The 23355-nt window shown below is 34.3% G+C and overlaps 1 protein-coding gene across 7 annotated transcripts in view; it reads left to right on the top strand.

Annotated features, from left to right (window-relative positions):
* Window positions 1-23355, top strand: part of WWP1 (WW domain containing E3 ubiquitin protein ligase 1) — a 119412-nt gene that overhangs the window by 92246 nt on the left and 3811 nt on the right. For all 7 annotated transcript variants that reach the window (XM_045561545.1, XM_045561548.1, XM_045561546.1 and 4 more), the window contains 8 exons: window positions 1640-1728; window positions 5234-5393; window positions 7377-7510; window positions 7597-7737; window positions 12515-12635; window positions 17539-17643; window positions 19799-19895; window positions 20357-20429. In XM_045561545.1, coding sequence (XP_045417501.1) covers window positions 1640-1728; window positions 5234-5393; window positions 7377-7510; window positions 7597-7737; window positions 12515-12635; window positions 17539-17643; window positions 19799-19895; window positions 20357-20429 — 920 coding nt within the window. The remainder of the gene's footprint in view (window positions 1-1639; window positions 1729-5233; window positions 5394-7376; window positions 7511-7596; window positions 7738-12514; window positions 12636-17538; window positions 17644-19798; window positions 19896-20356; window positions 20430-23355) is intronic.

Genomic DNA, 23355 nt, shown 5'->3' with positions numbered 1-23355 from the left:
TCGGATGAAAAATTGGAGAATTTTCATGAGATTTCTTTTTCTTCTCCAAAGTATTACAATGAACCAAAGTTCTCTGTGTACTCAGGTACACAGATGAACACTCTGAACACTGAACTCTGGACTCTGAGAGACTTTCAAACCCTGGCTTAATTTTATTAGTTGTGTTAGACTTTGTACAGATGTTAAATTATTATCAGAAGGTTTTTTTAGTTTGAGTTAATGAATTCTTAGCAAAGTAAGTATAAGTAGATCAACTTGTTTCAAACTCTGTTTGGGTTGATTTTAGTAAGTGTACATCTAAATTCACGGTAGAGTTTATTTTGCTTTCTACCCTGTGTTGGGGAGAATTATGGTGTATTTGATGCGCAGGACTGAGCGCATGCCTGTCTCTGATAGAGGCCTGCTGGTAAGCTGTGCCCTAAACCGGACCTGTCAGTTGTGGGTGTGGTTCTGACATATGTGTGGTGGAAATAATTCATTTCTATCCCAAAATAAAGACTACTTACTAGTGACCATGATGTAAGCTATTAAGGATTATGAAAATTTGATGTAGGTGTTGTTTTAAGTTATACTGTCCTAAATATAAATTCATCATCAAATAAATAATTCTTTATTATAGCTGAGTTCCTTTCCTAGAAATGGAATGTGTGGTATAAGCAAGATGCAGAACAAGGTCTTCTTCCTAGTGTCTAGTCAGAAATATTTACAAGTCACCTGTTAAATGATTTTGATACAGTTTGGAGTTAGAGGGTAGAGAATATTTTCTAACCTTAAAAACTTCTGTGTCAAACTCTTACTTTCTTTCCACTAACCTGAAGTAGAATTGCCATTTAATACTAGAGGAAGGGAGAAAAAATGAACAATGACCCTTGAACAATGTGGGGTTACAGGTGCTGACCCCCGGCACAGTTGGAACTCCACCTATAACTTTTGACTCCCCCAAATCTTAACTACTGGAAGCCTTACAAATAACATAAACAATAAATTAACACATATTTTGTATATTATACATATTATGTACTGTATTCCTGCAATAAAGTAAGCTAAAGAAAGGAAAATGTTATTAAGAAAATCATAAGGAAGAGAAAATGTATTTACCATTCATTAAGTGGAAGTGTATCATCATAAAAGTCTTCATCCTCCTTGCCTTCACATTGGGTAGGCTGAGGAACAGGAGGGGTTGGTCTTGCTGTCTCAGGGGTGGCAGAAGCAGAAGAAAATCTACATATAAATGGACCCATGCTATTTAAACCCATGTTGTTCAAGGGTCAACTGTATATGAAAGTGAGTCAGAAAAAGCTTAATAGATTGATACATATGTCTTTATGTAGTTTGTTGGATAATTGGTAATTTATGTAATTGGTTGAATAAACCAGTTGATCTTTTGAGTTAAAGGCATTGTTGTATGAGATAAAGAAATCTGTAATTTTTAAAATACAGATTATATGCAACTTGAAAAATGGTTTGCAGCTCCCAAGGTGAAGAGACATGTGAGTTACATATGCTTCATGAAGCCCAGGGCTCCGAACTAGTGTGAGTTAAATACAACTCACATGGTAGTTAATGTATAAAATTGCATTGTTTTGGAAGAAAGTTTTACTGCATGTGTTTAAATATTCATGTTTTTGTTTTTAATTAGATTATGGCATTAAAACCTTATGACTTGAGGAGGCGATTATATGTAATATTCAGAGGAGAAGAAGGACTTGATTATGGTGGCCTAGCAAGGTAAAATAGAAAACACGTATGTGCTTTGAAATAAATATATCTCATTGTATGCAGGGAAAGTATTCTTGAAAAGATACGTGACTATATTGGGTTATATTTTTATAACAAAAATTTAAAAATTTGCATAATTCTAAGGGTAATTACTGCTCTTGATTAGATTATCTTTCTGTGTGTTTTCTCTGCATATAAATGTAAATTTATATATGTGCCATATAGTACATATTTGCTGTTTTTTAAAAGAGAATTAATTATACAGTGTGCAAAATACAGGAACCTGATTTTGTTATTTTATGTAGTATGGACATCTTTTTATATCAGTATACGTAGATAGAGAGCTAAAACTCTCATTTTTAAAATGACTGCACAATATTCCATTGTATAAATATATAATAATGAATGGATCAGCATGCATAGGTTGTTTCTTAGTTTTTGCTATTATAACATCATATATTGTTTTTATCTGTGTTTTTAATCCAATATGTGTTTCTTTCTTTTGAGAATAAAGTTTTCTACATTCACTAAATATATTAACAGTAGACACCTGTGAAGCAATATGAGTGGAAAATCCTTTTGTCTTTTCATTTTTTCCCTTAATTGCTTTGCCCAAACCTGATCTGGCAATAATTTATTTTTTAGCAAAGCACTTTAATTAAATCTGTCTTTAAAAAATTAAACTTTTCATAGAAACAAACTCTATTTTTGAATTCACATTTCACAGGTGTACAGAATTACAAAATCACAGTTTTTATACAACTGGCAAAAAGATGCAGGACCAAGCGCAACTGATGGGAACAAATATACAGTAATATGTGTGGGATTGTCAGAGTTTTATTTATAGTAGCATATTTCCTCATCTACAATATCATTAAGTTTTTTCAGAAAAGAAACACTACCTACCACAATAAATGTTTATATCACATTTATTGTTAATTTATCTCAATTTCAGAAATGTTCAGACATTAAAAAGGAATGTACGTTTTAGAAATGAGGAAATACGGTATCATTTTTACAGTGTCTGTCTTTATAACATTTACATTCTTGTCTGAACTCTTATTTGCCTTAACTGTTTAAGTCTAGTTTTATATTTTGATGGTTTTAATACATATAGCCAGTTCCTCCATACCATGATTTTTTTAATTCCTAAATTCTTTATTTGATTCACATATTGGTGGACTAGATTCATCATCAAATGGTTTGTTCCAAGAATTTACAGGGGTGATATATTCCTATAGTCTTTGTATGTTTGAGAGTGTTTTCTATTGTATATAAACAACAACTTCGCTAGATATAAATTTCTTGCACAACACTTGTTTCCCCAATACTCTGTAAACATTGCTTCATTATTTTCTAGCATTCAATGTTAGTACTGTGAAGTGGGAGGCCAGCCCCTCGTGGGAAATTTTTTTTCTCTGGGTGCCCTCACAGTCCTTTTTCTTGAAGTTCATTAATTTCATTGTTGATTGTTTTATATCTTTTTTTAGGAACATATTAAGATCTTCTTTAATTTCAGGGAAGTTTTCTTCTATTATGTCTTTGAATATTTTTTCTGTTCCATTTGTTCCATTTTTCTTCAGGAACATCAATCATGGGTATGTGGAATCTCCTTTGTCAGTCTTACATGTCTGTCATCTTTTCTCTAATCATTTTTATCTTTGTGCTTTTTTATTTTGTTTTGATTTTTCTGAAGCCTATCCTCATGTCACTGTTTGCAGTACTGCCCTACGTTTTGCTGCTTCTAATGTGATTTTTCTTCATTAGTGGTTTTACTGTTTTCTTCATTTTCTTCTCTAGGCTCTGCTAGTTCATCTGTTGTCTCATAATTTTTTCAACCTCTGTGTCACTTCAGTTTATTTGAGAGTATAGAGAAGAATATGTTGAAAGTTAATTCTTCCACCTCTTGCTAGTTAGAAATTTTTCCATCTTTTCTGCTAGGATCAGGGTAAAGGTTAGGTGCCATATTATAGCCATTCTTCTTTTGAATTGATTTGGTTTTCTCTGGGCTGCTGTTTACTAAAAGTAATCTGAAGCATCTGGAGATTTTATTCCTAGTTTTTGTATGTGTATCTAAACACACTCTCACTAGATCTACTCAGTCCTTTTCCCTAGGGGCATGTCTTACTTCAGCCTCATCACAGAGGGAAATCACTTTGTTCATTACTATGTTGGGACTGGATTTAGCTGTATGAATTGGTGTTTATCATTTCTTGGTTGATTTTGTTTAGGGACTCCCTTCTCTACCCTTCAGGCAGTTTTGAGAGTTATATTTTGAAAACTTTAGAAAATAATTTGTAAACAGGCTGCCAGGACAGGTCTAGCTTCCATAGAGGTGGCTCCATTCGTGATTTTAAATTTTGTAAATTACTTGGTAATACCCCAAATCACTAGATTATGCTTAAGAATCAAGATTTCTGGCTTCTCTTTAAAAACATTAGACCTACATTCCCACCTTCTCTCATGGCATCAGTTGACTGAATCAGAGTAGCTGTTTCCCCTTAGGGTAGAATGCACTCTATTTCATCACAGTGCCCACCACTGCCCGGTCATCGCAGGACTATGATAATGTGCCTAGAAATTCTTCTTTCTTAAAGCCAATAATTTTAGTAGGGATATAATGAGGTATGGAGGATTGTGGCTAAGCAGAAAATGTGAGCCCCATCTAGAAAATAGAGAAGAAAGCCCCTAATACTCACTGATCACTGTAAGCATTTGAGTTTGGAACCCTGCTTTAGAAGAAATTGCTGCTGAAAAGAATCTTTTGCAAATTCAGTTTATTTTGTAATATCTTTTATCTAGTTGGATTTCATATATTAGACTTTTTTAAATGAATCAAAATAGGTGGTTAAAAAGATTGGTTATCACATCTAAAGATTTCACCCTTTCAATTTTAGTTTTATTTTTGTTGCATTGACAGTAAAATTAAAGCTGTTCCATAGCAGCAGTGCTGTGTATCACCAGCAAATGTATATTAAAATCTATTATATATAGATCCTAGAGTGCATATAAGAGTTTAGGATACAAAAAATACATAAAGAAATGGCTTTTGCCTTTGAGGAGCTTATGTCTGGTGGATGGGGCAGGTCATGTGGATAAACATGAATAATTTGAAGTTGTTACCACAAAGTATTAAGTGACTGATACAAAAACACTGAAAATTGCTTCAAAAAATTGCTAACATGGGATTTAAGATGGACTGAGAAAAAGTGGGATCTACATAAGTTTAGTTGAGGTTGAAGAGACATTCCCCAAGCAAAATTATGGTGTAGAAATAGCATGTTATATATGAGTAACAGTGAGCCTGTAGTTTGGCAACACAGGAACTAGCCGGTGACTCTGAACGGAGAGCCAGATCATAGAAGGACTTAAATGGAGGGCTGAGGAATTGGGCAGTGAGTTGTTAAAGGCTATTGAACAGAGGTATAATGTATGTATGGGTATATTTAAGATCTGTTTGTAAATTCACATATATATGAATGTTAGAAAATAATCTTGAATTATTTTCTTGTAGAGAATGGTTTTTCTTGCTTTCACATGAAGTTTTAAACCCAATGTATTGCTTGTTTGAGTATGCGGGCAAGAACAACTATTGTTTGCAGATAAATCCAGCATCAACCATTAATCCAGACCATCTTTCATACTTCTGTTTCATTGGTCGCTTTATTGCCATGGTGAGTTCTTGACTTTAAATTATTTAATTTACTTATTTAAACTTTGCTTTTTTCACAAATATTTCAGAGGACTTATTTTATTACCAAGAAAGTTTTCTTAATGAGTATCAAACTATAGTTAATTTTTTGAGTACTTAGATAAAATCCAAGATTATGAATATGAGGATTATTTATCTAGTCACTTAGTCTTAAAACTCCTTTCATTTTATAAATTAAAGTCTAATTATAATATGACAGCTTTTCTATAAAAGGAAAATCTGAGGTATCTAATAATTGCATTTCATTAATGTTTTTGGAATTTTTAGAGCTTTGCAGTTCTTGTGAAACTATAGTCTTCTGAGAAATGTTTGTATTTATGTATTTATTTGCATTTTATTATTTGTTCATTTAGTAAATATTTATTGAGAGCCTACTATAATGCCAAGCACTTTTCTAGGCACTGGGGATAACAAAAAAAAGACATAGTCCCTGCTCTCAGGGATCTAAATTCCATTAGGTAGAGACAAAAATTATGTGCTAAGGGAAGGAGAGTGTGGCTTTTTTATATAGTATGGTTGGAGGAGGCCTTGTTGATGGGCAACACATGAACAGAAACATGAAGAAAGCAAGGGACTGGATTATGAAGATATCTTGGAAAAGAACATTCTAGGCATAGGGAACAGCAAAACGAAGGCTCCAGGGTGGAGGTGCATTCTTGATTGAGAAAGAGACTAGCATAGCTGGAACAGAGTATATGAGACAGAATGTAGTAGGAGTTGAGACTGAGAGATAGTGTGTGTAAACTTTAGGAAATTCACGTAAGAGCTTTGAGTAGGTGCCCCAGACTCCCAGCTAGATATAGCTTATAAAATATATAATATTTTAGTTTTCATGATTTATGCTGTTTATTTACTAAGTGCTTTTTTTTGCCTTTAATATAAGGAATATGGGAGCAATGACCTTGGTAGGAGAGGAAGAGATGTATTTAATGCACATGGAAGTAATAGAAAGTTTATCCATAATAAGAGTATATGGATTCAGATGCTAGTAGTGAGCAGATGTGGTAGAACACACAAAAGTTCTCCTCTGATTGCTTCTGTTTCCTCAGTGAAATTGGAAGTAGCTCAGAGTAAGCAGTGGGAAGAAGCAAGTATTTGAACTTAGGAGGAATAAGAATGAAATAGATCATCTAGGAGAGTGGGAGAGTGAGTGCAGTAGAGAAACATGATTATCAGGAAATACAACAGTAGGGAGATATGATTGTTGGTCATGAATCAGTCAGTTTGGTTGTAAATGAATTTCTAGCATATTCCACTGCCTAGGTGCAGACATTGAGTAAGCTGGTTGAATTTAGCTAAGCTTGGGATTTTGCCAGAAATACATCTGGGGGGGAGCAGGGTTTGAAGGTCAGGTATACAAAGGAGTTATTTTAACGATTGACAGTGGGCTCTAAACTGAGTAAGGGGAGAAATAATTTCATGAATGGGCTGAGGAACAGCATTAAAGTAATAGGTTCAGTGGATTTTTTAGATCCTCAAAATTGCTAGGAGTCTGCAGCTTCCTGTGGTGGCTGTTGTAAATAGGAGTGAAAGCACAATGGGTTAGTCTTGAAAATTGCAAGTAAGAAAGGAATGGAAGAGGGGCCCTTTCCAGGTGCACAGGGCCCTTCTTAAGTTCTTCATCCAATTAGGTTAATTTAATTTATAAAACATTTAGGAAGAGTAAGGCAAAGGGTTGATAATAGAGGTCCTTTATCATCCTATTTGCAGCTTTTGATAGTACATAATATGGTTAGGTGTTTGACCTCAGTGAAATAGATTTGTTTTAACTCTAATTTGTTTTTCATGCTTAGCATTTTATATAGTATTTTAGATTTCATGATTTATGCTATTCACTTACTAAGTGCTTTTTTGCCTTTAAAACCTTGTGATTCCTCTGTTATTCTCTATATAAGAAATTGTTATTTTGTAGATTTTAAATAAAATTTTTTGTTTTTCTTGACAGGCACTATTTCATGGAAAGTTTATCGATACTGGTTTCTCTTTACCATTCTACAAGCGAATGCTAAGTAAAAAACTTACTATTAAGGATTTGGAATCTATAGACACTGAATTTTATAACTCCCTTATCTGGATAAGGTTTGAGATTTATGTTTTCAAAAAGATATTTTCTTGAAACCCATTTATACATTTTGTTAATCATTGTAAATATTTATTTCATCCAGAGACAACAACATCGAAGAATGTGGCTTAGAAATGTACTTTTCTGTTGACATGGAGATTCTTGGAAAAGTTACTTCACATGACCTGAAGTTGGGAGGTTCCAATATCCTGGTGACTGAGGAAAACAAAGATGAATATATTGGGTAAGGTGATATGCCTTATTGAGCTTAATTTCTAGAACTTCTAGAACATGTTAGAACTAAATCCTCTACCTGTACCTTAATTTTATCCCTTTTTCACTCCTTTGAGAAGTTCTTCTCAGCAGCACCAGTGTTCTTGAAGTAAGAGAATATTTGACAGTCTTCACTTTACCACTGCCACTTGCTATAACCATTCTGCCTTTGCTCAGATCAAAAATATAAAACATTGACACTACAAAGGGCTTTGCAAAGAATGTACAGCCCTTCATTTTTTGGTGAGGGGGCAGAAAGCTCTGTTAGGTAGTAGCAAAACCAAGTCTGGAACTCAAGCTTTGACCATCAGTCTAAGGCTCATTTGTTAGTCTGTTTCATTTTTCCTTTATTAATTTATGCTTTTAATAGTGCTCACCACAACCTCTATTTTGAAACTCTGTTCTCTCGAATTCTTGGTCTCATATCATACTGATTTTCTTCATTTTCTCCTTTTTAGTGGTGGTTCTCTAAATCTCCGTGTCCTAAATGTGGGTGTTTTCCCGAGACTCTTTGTTCATCCTGCTTCTCTAAATATTCTGCTACCATAGCTTCAAATTTCTCTAAAGTAATACCGAACTTTGGACATAAGTTCCATTTGCCAGGCAGGTGATTCACACTTTTTCAGGAAAGAAACAGGCAGTAAATTTTTTAGGCTGCTGGTCACAGGCAGTTTTATTGCAACTTCTCAGCTCTGTGATACAGGGCAAAAGCAGCCGTAGACAATGTGTGAACAGGTAAGTGTGTTTATGCTCCAATAAAACTATTTTTGGACACTGAAATTTGATTTCATATAATTTTCATATCTAAAAATATTATTCTAGTAATATTTTTCAACCTCTTTTTTGAAATGTAAAGACTATTCTTAGCTCACATGCTGTGGAAGAAAACCAGATAGTGGGCCACATTGAGCCCAGGGACCATATTCCTGAACTACTAAATGACCCATCTTAAATTTAACATGCCCAAAATGAAATTTTTCATTTTTCTATCATCCCTTGTTGACCTCTTCTGTTAATGGTACTGCCATTTTCATACTGTTTTAGACTTGGGTTTTAGCTATTATCTTTGTCTCTTCCTTTCAGGTTTTTTATGTTTGTTTTTTATATTTGTTTCAAAAATGGGATTGTATCATTCACATTACTCTGTAGCTTGCTTTTTCTGTCCCTCAGGTCAGTAGAGATAGATCTAAATCATATACTGAGAACTAGATAAATTATGGTATATCTATTCTATATTATTTAGCCATTTCTGCTACTAGGAGTCATTTAGGTTGTGTCCAGTTTGAGCCCCTACGTATAAGGCAGAAGAAAACCTCCTTAAGCACGAATCCATACATGCCTGCTGCTTGTCTTTGTGGGATAGAGTTATAAGAATTAAATTTATTAGGTCAAAAAGTATTTAATATCACTGTGTTGCTTTTCAAAAATGTCATAGCAATTCTTTCTTCCCTTCTTAACCTGTAAAATGCTGTGGCATTTCAATTTCACATCCTTAGTGTTTCTCTGTTTACTAAGTTAAATGTAGCTGCCTTAGCACGACACTCTAGGCCTCTTGCTTCCTGTTTTTCTGCTAAACCAGTTATCTCTGAGAGAAATTACCAGTAACTGATTTTCTTTGTATATTTTTGTACTCTCTGAGGTATTTTTGTTTTGCTTTGTTATGCAGTGAGCATTTATTGCTTATTGGGAAAAAAAAACAGTAAAGCTTCTTATATTTTGAAGAAAATGTATTCACAAAAATATTACATAAGGCACTGTTCTTATTCTTTGTTAAGGCTGAAGCCTTCCAACTCTAAAAATACTTATTAAATATTACAACCTAAGCATTTAAAAAACTGCTGTCAATGATTTCTCATATCAAAAGCAGTTTAAATAAAATTTCATGTCAGGTTTATATTTATTAATACTTTACTGCTTTGAAGTTTATACTTTGTGTTAAGGTAACCACTATTTTAAAAAATTTTATCTGTATAGTACTTACTATGTAAGAATTGATAATCTAATCCTGAATACAACTGTTTTTGGAGGATTTTGTTTTAGTCTCATACAATAACAAACTGTAATCTTGTTGTTTAAGTTTGCCTTGAAAATTGTGATAATGCTCTTCTCTTTTAGTTGTGATACCTTCGGAGCCCAAAATAGGACCTCAGTGATATGAATAAATGAATGGTAGAAATATGCATGAAGTACTGTCAGAATCCAAGTGGAAAGAGAGCTGTTGTTTCTGCCGGGAGAAGTCGGTTCTTTTTTATAGGACTTTGTGTATAAGATAGGTCTTAAAAGTCGAATGAGAGCTTGCCTGGTAGAGGGACAGTGTTTTGGGATAGGGCAAACAGCAAGAGCAGAAGAATTGAGGTTTTAAAGGGATTAGTTTGTCCTGGGAATCTACAACTACATTGCTGTAGGAACAGTATAGGATGGTGAGAAATAGTGGCTAGACAGGAGCCTACAGTGTTACCCAGGTTCTAACATTGCTCTAAATCATAAAGAGTCAGCAAAAACAGACCAAGATGGGATGGTTAGAGTTGTTTTTGGAAAGATTATTCTGACATCTATGTGGAGGGTTAATGATAGTTGGGAAAGGAAGTGATGAGAAACAAGAAGACTAGTTAAGAAGTTGTTTCAGTAATCTAGTAATGAGGCATTATGGGCCTGCAATGGCAAATGCAGTAGAGATAAAAATGAGGAAATGGACTTTTTAGGATATTACAGGAATAGAAATGGTTCCAATTCAGTGATTAATCAATTAAAAGTAGTGAGGGAAATGAAATATTTGATGGTTGAGGTCTCCGGATTGGTTGACAATTTAAATTTTGTTAGTGGAATATCCAGTCCAAGAAGAGATGACCTATAAATGTAGTCTTAATTTCAGAAGGGAAGCAGGATTTAGGAATCTAAGAATTTCTGGCTTTTCTGTGATAGTTGAAACTTTGATAGTTGAAAAGATCATCTTTAGGCCAGGCGCGGTGGCTCACGCCTATATTCCTAGCACTCTGGGAGGCCAAGGTGGGAGGATTGCTTGAGCTCAGGAGTTCGAGACCAGCCTGAGCAACAGTGAGACCCCATCTCTACTAAAAATAGAAAGAAATTAGCCAAACAACTAAAAACAGAAAGAAATTAGCTGGGCATGGTGGCACATGCCTGTAGTCCCAGCTACCCTGGAGGCTGAGGCATGAGGGTCACTAGAGCCCAGGAATTTGAGGTTGCTGTGAGCTAGGCTGATGCCACGGCACTCTAGCCCAGGCAAGAGAGTGAGACTCTGTCTCAAAAAAAAGAAAAGAAAAGAAAAGAAAAGATCATCTTTAGAGAGTGAATAGCTAGAAAAGAAAAGGAGGCAGAAATCTAAGTAACACCAAGATTTATGGAATAGTGAAACCAATGAAGGCGATGAAAGAGTTGCTAAAGCTGAGTCAGGAATGGTGGCATTACTGTACACACTAAAGAATTGCATGAGAGTTGGGAATGCTAATGTCCAGTGTTACAGGAAGTTCGTATAGCATGCATACTGACAGGAGGACATTAGGCTTGGCAATTAAAAGTTTCTTGGTGACATTAATGAGGAAAGTTTTTTTTTTATTCTTGGGGAGAGGATGTTGGAAGGCAAACTGCCGTGGTTCAAAATTTGGATAAATAGGAGGTGAGAAAGTGGAGACAGTGAGTATGGTGTACTCTTTTAATAAATGTGGTAAAGGGAGAGTAGTTTAAAAGAGACACTGAGTTGAAGGAAGAATAGTCTTGAACACCTCACTTTTGTGGACAAATGGGAAGAGGAGTAGGAAGGTAGAATTGAGGATAAGGGACAAAGCGGGGTTAGTAATGGATGATGAAAAATTTTCGAGGCAGCAAAATGAAAGGTTTGCCTTAGAAAAGCATAAGACCAGCTTTTTTTGGATACAAAAAGAGGCATTAAGAATGGGAGGAGTATGGATAAATTGGCTTTCTTTTCACCTGCTAGTATCAGTGGCTTTTCCTTATTAGTGTATGCTGTTTTTCTAGAAGTTCCTTTCTAGACCCATCTGCTTTCAGAAGCTCCTTACACAGATTTTGAGTCCCTGACAGATTTTCTTCCTCTTTTAAATCAGACTTCCTCACTTTCCAGCTGCTTTGTACGTTTTCTCAGAATGTTCCATGTTCATCTTGATTGATTTTTTCCATTCTGGTTAGGAAATCTTCATATTCTCCAATATACCAGCGTGTAAAGAACCTGTTCTCTAGCTTTAAGTCTTCTCAGACCTAAACCTGCCCAAGCACACGGCCTATGGACAGATTGTCATTGCACGTTATTGAGACAGCCCCTTGCTTCCCTGGTGTGGAAGACTTTGATTCAGAGTCCTCTTGACAAATGCTTGCTGTGACAAGAGACTGTTAAATGACTGGCCATTCCCTTCCTGTGTCAGCATACAATATTTGGAGTTATTTGTTCAATATAAATGGGAAATAATTAGTGCTAGGATTTGGTTGTCGTATTGACAAGTAAAGAACTTGCTATTTTAAAAGCATTGTTTTTAATAGCTACCAATGTGCTAAAACTCATTTCCTCATGGAAAAGCGTGTGTTAACTCTAAAATTACTAAAATTACGTACGTACATACATATATACACATGCACACATTTATATTTGTGTGTTGTATGTGTATATATATATTTTCTCTTAGAAAAAGTAAAGGAACTTTAGAAGTTCTTGGTGTTTTTAAGCCTTTTACTTCATATACAAATTACCTATTTTTAAATACCGCCTTTATTTTCAGTTTAATGACAGAATGGCGTTTTTCTCGAGGAGTACAAGAACAGACCAAAGCTTTCCTTGATGGTTTTAATGAAGTTGTTCCTCTTCAGTGGCTACAGTACTTTGATGAAAAAGAATTAGAGGTTAGGTGTTTTTATTATGCTATTGTGGGGAATGTTAATGGGGGGAGGGACTGTGTTTGTCCTTTTACAGAACAACATCCACACATTTTTAAATCACATAGCTACCTTTCATTTGTCCAATTGTTTAGGTGGCATTAATTCTAGCGTTGGGTGGGAGTTTTGATTAACGTTCTCTGATAACATTATGAGCACAAAATCATCAGTGACACCTGTTAGGGGTCATAAAAGGTGATTGGAACATATTGAGAATTTTCTGAAATCTCTGTTTAGTAGTTAATTGCTCCAAAGATCAGAGTCTTAAGTCATGAATTCTTAGTGGTCTTAACTGTATTTGGACTGTTAGAACTATGTCAGGAATTCTTTGTGTGTATGTGTATGAGATAAAGTACACATAACATAAAATTTATCATCTTAACCATTTGTAAATATTCAGTACGGTAATGTTAAGTGTATTCACGTTATTGTGCATCCAATCTCCAGAAATTTTTCATCTTGCAAAACTGAAACTCTATACCCATTAAACAACAGCTCCTCATTTCCCCCAGCTCCTGGCAACTACCATTCTACATTCTGTTTCTAAGAGTTTGACTACTCTCCATACCACCTATAAGTGAAATCATACGGTATTTGTCTTTTTGTGGCTGGGTTATTTCACTTAGCATAATGTCCTCAAGGTTTATCTGTGCTGTAGCATGTATCAGAATTTCCTTCCTTTTTAAGGCTGAATAATATTTCATTGTATGTATATACACTACCACATTTTATTATCCATGCATCCCTTGATGAACCTTAGGGCTCCTTTTTGCTATATTGAATAATGGTGCTATGAACATGGGTGTACAAATCTCTGTTTGAGATCGTGCTTTCAATTCTTTTGTATATGTACCCAGGAGTGGTATTGCTGGATCGTATGGTCATCCTATATTTATTTTTTTGAAGAACTGCCATACTGTTTTCCATAGCGACTGGACCATATTTCCATCAAAAGTGTAGAAAGATTCCAATTCCTCCACATCTTCAACACTTGTTATTTTTTGTTTTTGTTTTGTTTATTTGTTTTTCATAGTAGCCACCCTAATGAGTAATATCATTGTGATTTTGATTTGCATTTCCCTAATGATTAGTTATCAGGAATTCTTGAAGTCTTATTTTCTCATATAGATTAGAATATAGGCAGGGCATTAGAATAGTCTTCGGCATTTCCTTTTAGCCCCACTTTGGGTGCAATATTTTAACTGTAGCCATGTTGGGCCCACTACTAAGAAATTTGGTTCATTCATGTAGTCAAATGTGCATATGAAAAATAGCATTTAAATTTTTTTTTTTTTTTGAGACAGGGCCTCTCTCTGTTACCCAGGTTAGAGTACACTGGCATCATCATAGCTCACTGTAACCTCAAACTCCTGGGCTCAAGTGATCCTCCTGCCTCAGCTTCCCAAGTAGCTGGGACTATGGGTGTGCACCACCACACCCAGCGTATTTTTCTATTTTTTGTAGAGACAGGGTCTCCTTATGTTGCACAGGTTGCTCTTGAACTCCTGGCCTCAAGTGGTCCTCCCACCTTGGCTTCCCAAAGTGCTGGGATTATAGGCATGAGCCATCCCATCCAGCCATTTAAAATTTTATGCAGTAATGTTCCTGTGCAGGAATTAGTCTTCTGGCAATTCTGACTGACCTAGGAAATATGGATGCTAAAGTCTTTTACAGTATGAAATGGCATAGTATTTGCATATAACCTACACATATCTCCTGTATACCTTAAATCTTCTCTAGATTACTTATAATACTTATTACAATGTAAATGCTATGTAAATAGTTATGCTATATTTTAAAAATTTGTGTTATTTTTTATTGTTATATTGTTATTTTTTCCCAAATATTTTCAATCCCCCGTTGTTTGAATCTACAGATATAGAACTTGTGGATACTGAGTTGTGATGTTTACAAAAATCAGGACTCTGAACCTGACTGATAGGTAGACTCTCACTAAACGTGGTTAACATCTTTCTTGACAGCTTGCTTACAAAAAGTAGCAGAAGCACATTAGAAGAATAGCATGGAAGACATCTTTCTAGGGTAGTATTTATTAATCTTTTTTTAAATCACAGACTTCATTAAGAATCGAAATAAAAACAATCTTGCATCCTCTAAATTCAAACACTGAAAATATTCCACAACCCCAATTAAGAACACCTATTTTAGAGGCCCACCCAGTGAAAAAGGGAGTGAGAGCCCTATATTAGAGCAGACATGAAACTAAAACATTAGGTCAAGAAGGAAAAGAAAAGGAGCATACTTTTATATACTGTTGGTAACATTCATAATGTTCTCACACATCACCCTGTGAAATAGGTAGGCCATGTGATAATTTCCTTTTACAAATAAGGGAGACTGAAGCCCGTACTGGTTATTGATTTGCCTCTAGCTGATAGTACAGAGCTGTAAGAAAATACACACCTTTTTTTTTTTTTTGGTTTTGCTTTGTCTTGATTTTTACTCCTACTCTATTGTTTTTTCTTCTACTCCCATTAATTGTCTCTCTTAACCATGAATAATACCACAATAATGGTTATTCATACTATTATTCAAAATAATGACTTTATAATCATGTCCCCCTTTATAGGTTAAAATTTGTTTAAACTTTAAGAATATATAACAATCATTCTTTATAAAAATGCATATCACATTAGGAATAGAAGGCAAGTTTTATACTTTGATAAAAGGCATCAGCAGCAACAACAAAAAACTCCCGTCATTCCAAATGGTAATATTTTAAAGGTTTCCAAGATTGGAAACAAGGCAAAGATGCCTGCTCTTACCACTTTTGTTCAGCACTGTACCAAGTACCCTAGCCAATGCAATAAGACAAAAGCAGAAATAAAAAGTATAAGGATTGGAAAGAAGTAAAACTATCTATTCACAGATGACAGTATGGTTGTCAACTTAAAAAAATCATAAGAGACCTACCAAATAACAAGTAGAAATAATAATGAATTTAATAAGGCTGTAGGTACAAGGTTAACAATAAAAAATTAATTGTATTTTTTTATACTAGCAACAGACAGTTGAAATTCAGATTTTAAAGTTCCGTTTACTAAAACATCAAAAAAATGAGCAAATTTAACCAGAGACACATAAGACCTCTATATTATAGAAAAATTAAAGAACACTCAAATAGATGGAGAGATATACCATGTTATGTATTGGAAGACTAAATACTGTTAAAATGTCAGTTCTCTCTAAATTGACTTTATAGGTTCAACAATATCCCAGCAATTATTTTTTAGAAAATGACAAGCTGATTCTAAAATTAGAGGGAGACCAGGTGCAGTGGCTTACATCTATAATCCCAGCACTTTGGAAGACCAAGGCAGGAGGAGTGCCTGAGCCCAGGAGTTTGAGACCAGCCTAGGCAACATAGCAAGACCCTGTCTCTACAAAAAATAAAAAAATCAGAGAGGCACAGTGGCATGCACCTATGGTCCTGGCTACTCAGGAGGCCGAGACAGGAGGATTGCTTGGGCCCAGGAGTTCAAGGCTACCGCGAGCTACGATTGTACCACAGCACTCTACCCTGGGCTTCAATGTGAGATCCTGTTTCAAAAGAGGAAAAAAAAAAAAAAAGAATCATAAGCATATATGTGAAAGATGAAAAGAAAACTTGGTGTAGACAGAAGTTTCTTAGGGAGAACACAAAAAGCAATAACCGTAAAAAAAAAAATATGGATGAATTTGACTTTATCAGAACTAAAAACCAAGACATTGTTGAGTAAATGGAGAGACATCCTACATACTGGAAGAAACTATTGAGACAAAGGTCTTATATCCAAAATATATTTTTTAAAAACTTACCACTCAAAAAGACAAAAAACATTTTTAAATGGACAGAGATTCACATCACAAAAGAAGATATACATATGGCAAGTAAACACATGGAAAGATGCTTTATTAGTCTTTGGAGAAATGCAAATTAAAACTAAATGAAATACCACTTTGGGGATAGTATTGGTAGTTTCTTATAATGTTAAATGTAGATCTCCCTTATGACCTACAAGTTTCACTATTACATGTTAACCCCAGTGAAATGAAATATATATCTATACAATGAATGTACATAAATGTTCATCACAACTTTATTTATCAAAGCCAAAAATTGGAAGTAACCTAAATATCTATCAATAACTGAATGGATAAACAAATTGTTGTATATTCATATAATGGGATACTATTCAGTGATATGAAAGAATGAACTACTGGTACAATAACATGGATGAACCTCAAAAATATTGCATTGAGCAGAAAAAAAAGTGTGTGTATGTACTAGATATGACAAAAATAGGTATATGTGCATATATATAACATTCTCAAAAAGATAAATGTAATCTAAGGTGAAATCATTGATCACCTAAAGCCAGATTTGGGGATGGTGGTTTTGACTACAAAAAGTGACATAATGATAATGTTCTGTATTTCACATATGTAGAATATTTTATTCCCAAATAGGCTGAATTCATGAATAATGAGGTTAGTTTATTTTTTACTTTTTAAAAGCATAGATTTAAAAAAAGAACCAGAAATTTATGTTTGAAACTAATCAATTTGGATACCCAGTTTGGAATATATGTACTGCCAGTGTATTTCTTGAAGAATAGTTACCTTAACGGTTGTTTTCGGTTTGAATTCAATGAACATGAATAAAGTACCAAAGAATTCTTTATGCTAAATTGCCACAAATTTTGTTGGATATGCTTACTGTAATCATTATTTGCCTAGCACATAGGCACATAGGCACATAGTTCACATAATTATGCCATGTGCATAACTGTGCATTAGAAAATTTCAGTCATATAATTATTTTCTTCGCTAAATCTTTATCACAGCCTGATTCTGTGCTCACTTCCAGGTTATGTTGTGTGGCATGCAGGAGGTTGACCTGGCAGATTGGCAGAGAAATACTGTTTATCGACATTATACAAGAAACAGCAAGCAAATCATTTGGTTTTGGCAGGTATTTGCTTTTATCTTTTTGAAACAAAGTATTCAACGAAAATATTTTCTAATGAAATGGTGGTTTAAAATTAGTTTATATTTTTTAATTGAAACTGCTTTGGGATATGATTTTTAGTCTTCCAATTCTAAATCTGAAGTGCATAGTGTGAACACTTGTTCAAAATATTTTCTATTGCTTCTTTGACTATCTTTCTAAATGAAGGAATGAATAACAGAATTTTTAAGTAATTAAACTATTACTTAACTAGTGGTAATAATTGTAGGCATAGCATTTTTTCTAAAGGTATCAAAGTAGTCTGTAAGTTTCACTTAGTTCTGGAAGCAAGAAAGTATGCTTATAATGATAAAGTGGAGTACAGATACTTTAATGCTTCTGAAGGTGATAAAATGATAAGGAATTAGAATAATCTGGGGGATAATGTCCAAGAATGACTTTATTTATTGATTTATTTTTATTTTTTGTGGTTTGACTTAAACTGTAATAGGATGGTCTCTGCAATCCAAGTGCACCATACTAATTTTGAAGCACATTTCAATAGACTTTTTGTTTTGTTTTGTATATTTATTTGAGAATTTAAAATCTGTAGTCCAGGAATATTCTTCACATAAATATGCTACTAATTGAGACTCATTTGAGCAACTTGGTGACTGAACTTTTGGTTTACTTCTACTTGTTTCACTTTCAGGTGAAAAGTAATATTGGGTTTTGTATTACTATAGTAAGATTTTCTGAAAGTTGCATGTTTTCATAAGGATATGTGTCATGAGTTTATTGCCTAATATTTTAAAGAATGGTGGATATTTCTAGAAATTTATCTTAAAATATACTTCAACATGTGTAAAATGTCACATACCAAAGTATTTAATGCAGCATTTTGGTGTACTAACAGAAATGAAACAACCTAATGTCTATCAGGAGAAGACTGAGTAAATAAACTATAGTACATCTGTTTTATAATTCTATACCTTGTAGTCATTCTTTTTCTTTCCTTTTTTAATATGTAAATTAGCAAAAATATTAGAGAATAATATGTTTCAATACAATATTAAGGGGAAAGGAAGGTGATATGCAATGTGTATAATATGATGCTATTTGGTTAAAAAGAAAATTTGTATTCTGTGTAATAAAAGTATATGCTAGTGTATTAACTCACCATCTCTGAAAAGACAAAAAGCTGGCAGCAGTTCTAAAGGGGAGCTGGGCAGTTGGAGGCAAAGGTGGGAATGCTGCTTTTCATGCTGTACACTACTTACTATCTTCTGAATTCTATACTATTACCTGTTATGAATACATAAATAAATAGGAAGGAATAAATCCATTTTCAAGCTTCAGGTATCTGAATTGCATTATATACAGTATGTGGATAGGTATCTGTACTCTTCCCTTTTATGCTCTTTACTAGCTTCATTACACATGGAATTTCCTGACTTTCTGTTGGGACATTTGTATCTACATTGTGTTTAGGGTCATATAAATCCAAATGAATACTTACTTTCTGAATTGGGAAGAGTGGCAGTAGGGAGGTGTTCATTTGTTTTCTGTAGCGTAAATGGGAGAGGTAGATGACTCAGGGAAGAATAACAATGGTTTAGAAATCAACAAGACCTGAGTTCAAATGTTAGTTCTGCCACTTCTTAGCAGTTTGAGAAGGACAAGTTATTTAACTTGTGGAGGTTTTCATTTTCTTATATGTACAGTGGGGATGCTCATGATCATACCTATCTCATAGAATTGTTGTGTGAGATAAATACACGAAAGCATTTGGCAGGAGCCCTTAATAGGTGATAGCTGCTATGTTATAACCCAGTATCTGCCCTGGTTGTGCCTATTAGTGGTGTGACCTTAGACAAGTGACTTAACCTTCCTGAGCCTCTCTCATTTATTTCCTGTCTGTAAGGTGGACGTAATAATAATAGTGGCCAACCCATCATGTTATTGTGAGGATTGACTGAAGTAAGATTTATAGCGTACTTAGCATAGTGCTTCGCCTTAATAAATGATAAATCCTGTAGCAACTTTTAATCCCATGTCTTTTGAAACAATTTCAGTGTTCAGTATTATTTAATTTCTTCAAGTGTCTACTATGTTTTTCATTATTGAAGATAACTTAGCATTTATTTTATATTAAAGTACATTTGATTTTATTACACAGTTTGTGAAGGAGACAGACAATGAAGTAAGAATGCGACTGTTGCAGTTTGTCACTGGCACCTGTCGTTTACCTCTAGGAGGATTTGCTGAGCTCATGGGTAAATATAGTTTCACTGCAGTTTCTCTGTGGATAATTTTATGGTAGTGATGGCCTTTAGACATACAATAGACTTGAACCCAAGGATTATTCTTCTGTGCTCTGTGTGGGGCTTCTTCCAGAAGACAGAAAAATGAATGGTTAATATCAAAGGCATTTGTAAGACAAAAATGAAAGTCTCCTCATATAGCCTAGATGGCTATTACTTTGCTCCCTAGGGTGATTGTGCAGGGAGCAAGATTCTGTAGAAATAGTTTTCTTTCCACTGAGGTAATTCTTCTTGCTGGATCTCTGCAGCAATAAGAAGCTTCTCCAGCCAGAAGAAACTTACACTGTGAATTTCTTCTTTTGTTTATTCTATGTCATTCTTATGGCTATGTGACATGTTCTGTTACTTAACTAGTTGTCAAAACCAAAAAGTTTAATAGACCAGATAAATTTTGTCTTATTTTCCTGGTTTAGGAAGTAATGGGCCTCAAAAGTTTTGCATTGAAAAAGTTGGCAAAGACACCTGGTTACCAAGAAGCCATACGTGGTAAGTTCAAGAATCCTAAATAGGAAGGTGAAAGCCAGAAAGAATCATTTTGTTTTTAAAAAATATAATTAAGATTGAGTATAACTGCTTATTCGTTAATGTAGTTAGAATTTCAATTTTGAGACAAGACTAATTAATACGCTTTAGAATGATTTCTTTTGGTTAACAGAAATACTTGAGAAATGCATCCATTTATTCAATGAATATTTAGATTATACACCATGTATAAAGTAAGATTTAAGTGCTCCTTGCTTTTTTACAGAGTTTTTGCTCCGTGTGGGGCACAAATGACAACAGATAAACAAAGAACTATTTGCAAATTCTGGAAAGTCCTTCAAAGGAAAATAGAGAGTGTTGTAATAGAGAACAACTGAAGGGAACCTACTGTGGATTGGGTGGTCAGGGAGAGTTCTTGGAAAGGATAATGTCTAAGTTGAGTTTGATAAATTGCATGCTGTGGGAAGACACAAGGGAAGAGCATTCTTTGAACAGAAATGCTGAAGTAAGGAAAGACCTTGAAGTAAGAAATTGTTTTTCAAGGAAATGAAAGATGATTAGTATGATTGGAACTTAGTAAATCAAGGGATTGAGAGATAAAAAATTTGGAAATATAGGCAGGTGCTAAATTATGTAGAGCCTTATAGGCTAATATGAGAAATTGGGATTTCATTCTAAGGAAAGTTAGACAGCTTTGAAGAGTTTTAAATAGCAAGAAAAATCATTCTGGCAACAGTGTAGAGAAGGGATTGTATGCAAGGGTGAATGCTGGGAGATTCGGCACAAAACTGTTATATTAATAGTTAACCAGACCAAAGATGATAGCTTAGAGATAGGTGGTGGTTCTTTCAGGAGGTCAAAACTGTTTTCATACTAAGCCATTATTTGCCTTTTTATTGTTTTGACAATTGTGCTGATGGTACAAAAGCAATGGGGGGCAAAACTGCTGATGCCTTAGCACAGATTAAGGCAGTGGCACCAAACTGCCCTCTCTACATTCTTCAGCCCCACACACTTGCAGTTTAAAGCAGGAAAAAAAAAAGGGCAAGTTCATTGAGGTTTGTTTTTTGTGAAGTAGGTAAAGATTATTAACTTTATTAAATTTTGATGCTTGAGTGCATGTCTTTTGCATACCAGAGAATGGTGGTTTTCTTGAAGGAAAGCTCTTGGGCAGTTGAGTTGAAAGTTGAACTAGCTTGGTTTTTTTTTTTTTTTTTTTTTAATGGAACACTATTTTTACTTCAAAGAATGACTGACACACTATGTTTATTTAGACTTGGTATTTGGCAAACATTTTCTTGAAAAGTAATGAAGCTTGACACTTCAAGGAAAGCAACTGACATTTGTTGACCATGAAAAAAGTGGAGGTTTCAAGCAAGAATTAGAATTTTGGAATATTTGTATGTATCACCATGAACTTGACAGCCTTTCAAAACTTAACTAATGAGATTAGCAGTGTTATTAACAAATGTGATGTTTTTTATTACATAATTAAATGTGTCAACATTTAGAAAATCTTTGTAACTTTGTGAACTAGTGTTTTCAAATGACCAATCGATGCATGATGTTACAAAATCACGCGTGGGTAATAGATCCATTCAAAGTGCGAGAGAGACCAGTGGATTTTATGTGACAAAGTACAAAATGTTCTTTGCTATGATTTCAGAACCCATATTGTGCATTATCTTGTAAAATTTAGTATTAGTATCGAGGAATAATATCCACAATTACCTGAAAAGATTGAGTACATCTCGATTTTCTGACTACTTATCTGTGTGGGGCCAGATTTTCATACAGTTAAACCAAAACAATACAGTGCAACAGATTTAAATGTACAAGTAGGTATCAGAATCCAGATGTCTTCTGTTAAGCCAGATATTAAAAAGATTTGCTAAACTATAAAACAAGGTCATTCTTTCCACTATTTTTTTGGGGAAATAGTCGTTTTCATAAAAATGTGTTTATTTTTATACCAAAATAGATTGTTTTTAAAATTTCTGTTTTAACTACTAACACCGTACATATCAGTAGATGTAATTCACATAAGCAAAAGCTCTTTGAGGTTCTCATATTTTTAAGAGTGAAAAGGGGTCCTGTGACCAAGTAAATTTCAAGACCTCTGTAGATACAACAGAGAGAGAGATTGCTGAGGCAGGGGAGAGAGTTAGATTTTAAGTTTTGTGAAGGGAAAATAATTATCAACTGTTGGTTTTTATTTTCTCAAAGCATAAGATGAGGGTCACTGGCTAAGAGTGAAGAAAGGAAAAACTTGTGAGGACAAAGAAAATTGGGAGAGTTGTTAGAAAATAGGCAAGTATTTATTAGAAAAATGTGGCTAAGAATGCTGGACAACATTGGATCGCTCATTTGGATTTAGTAGTTCATTTGAAATGACAACAGTCTACTTGAATGCATGATTTTCCTTCTAGCAATTTTCAGTTATTAAGGTGCAAGGAACAAGAAAGACAAGAAAGCAGAAAGTTGAATTTATTCAGGATCTGAGTGTAGTTAGTTCAAGAAAGACATGAGACAAAAGTATTTGCAAATACTTTTATAAATACAAATAAAATGGAAATACATTATGATATATAATGATGGCCCATAATCTCTAAAGTGATTATAATTATGAACTGTGGATAAAGAAAGGACAGAAAGAAGCAGAGGACAAGATAGGATGATGAAGAAGTAATGGGTTAATAGGCTGGCATTTTAATTGAAATAAGCTGGAAAGACATATGGTCAAAGAACAGGATTTTTAAATTAGAAATTTCCTTTCTGGTGATGGCAAGGTTCAAGGTATGGTACTGGGGCCAATAACTGAAGAAAGTAGAGGAACAGATCACTAAAGGTGAGAAGGGCAAGGAACTGAGAAGCCATAACATTGCACGTCATCCACGTGAATGAGGAGGACTACGATCCAGGTGCCAAA

Source organism: Lemur catta, chromosome 9 (assembly GCF_020740605.2).
Source record: "Lemur catta isolate mLemCat1 chromosome 9, mLemCat1.pri, whole genome shotgun sequence".
NCBI lineage: Eukaryota > Metazoa > Chordata > Mammalia > Primates > Lemuridae > Lemur > Lemur catta.
This window is presented reverse-complemented; position numbering and strand designations above follow the sequence as displayed.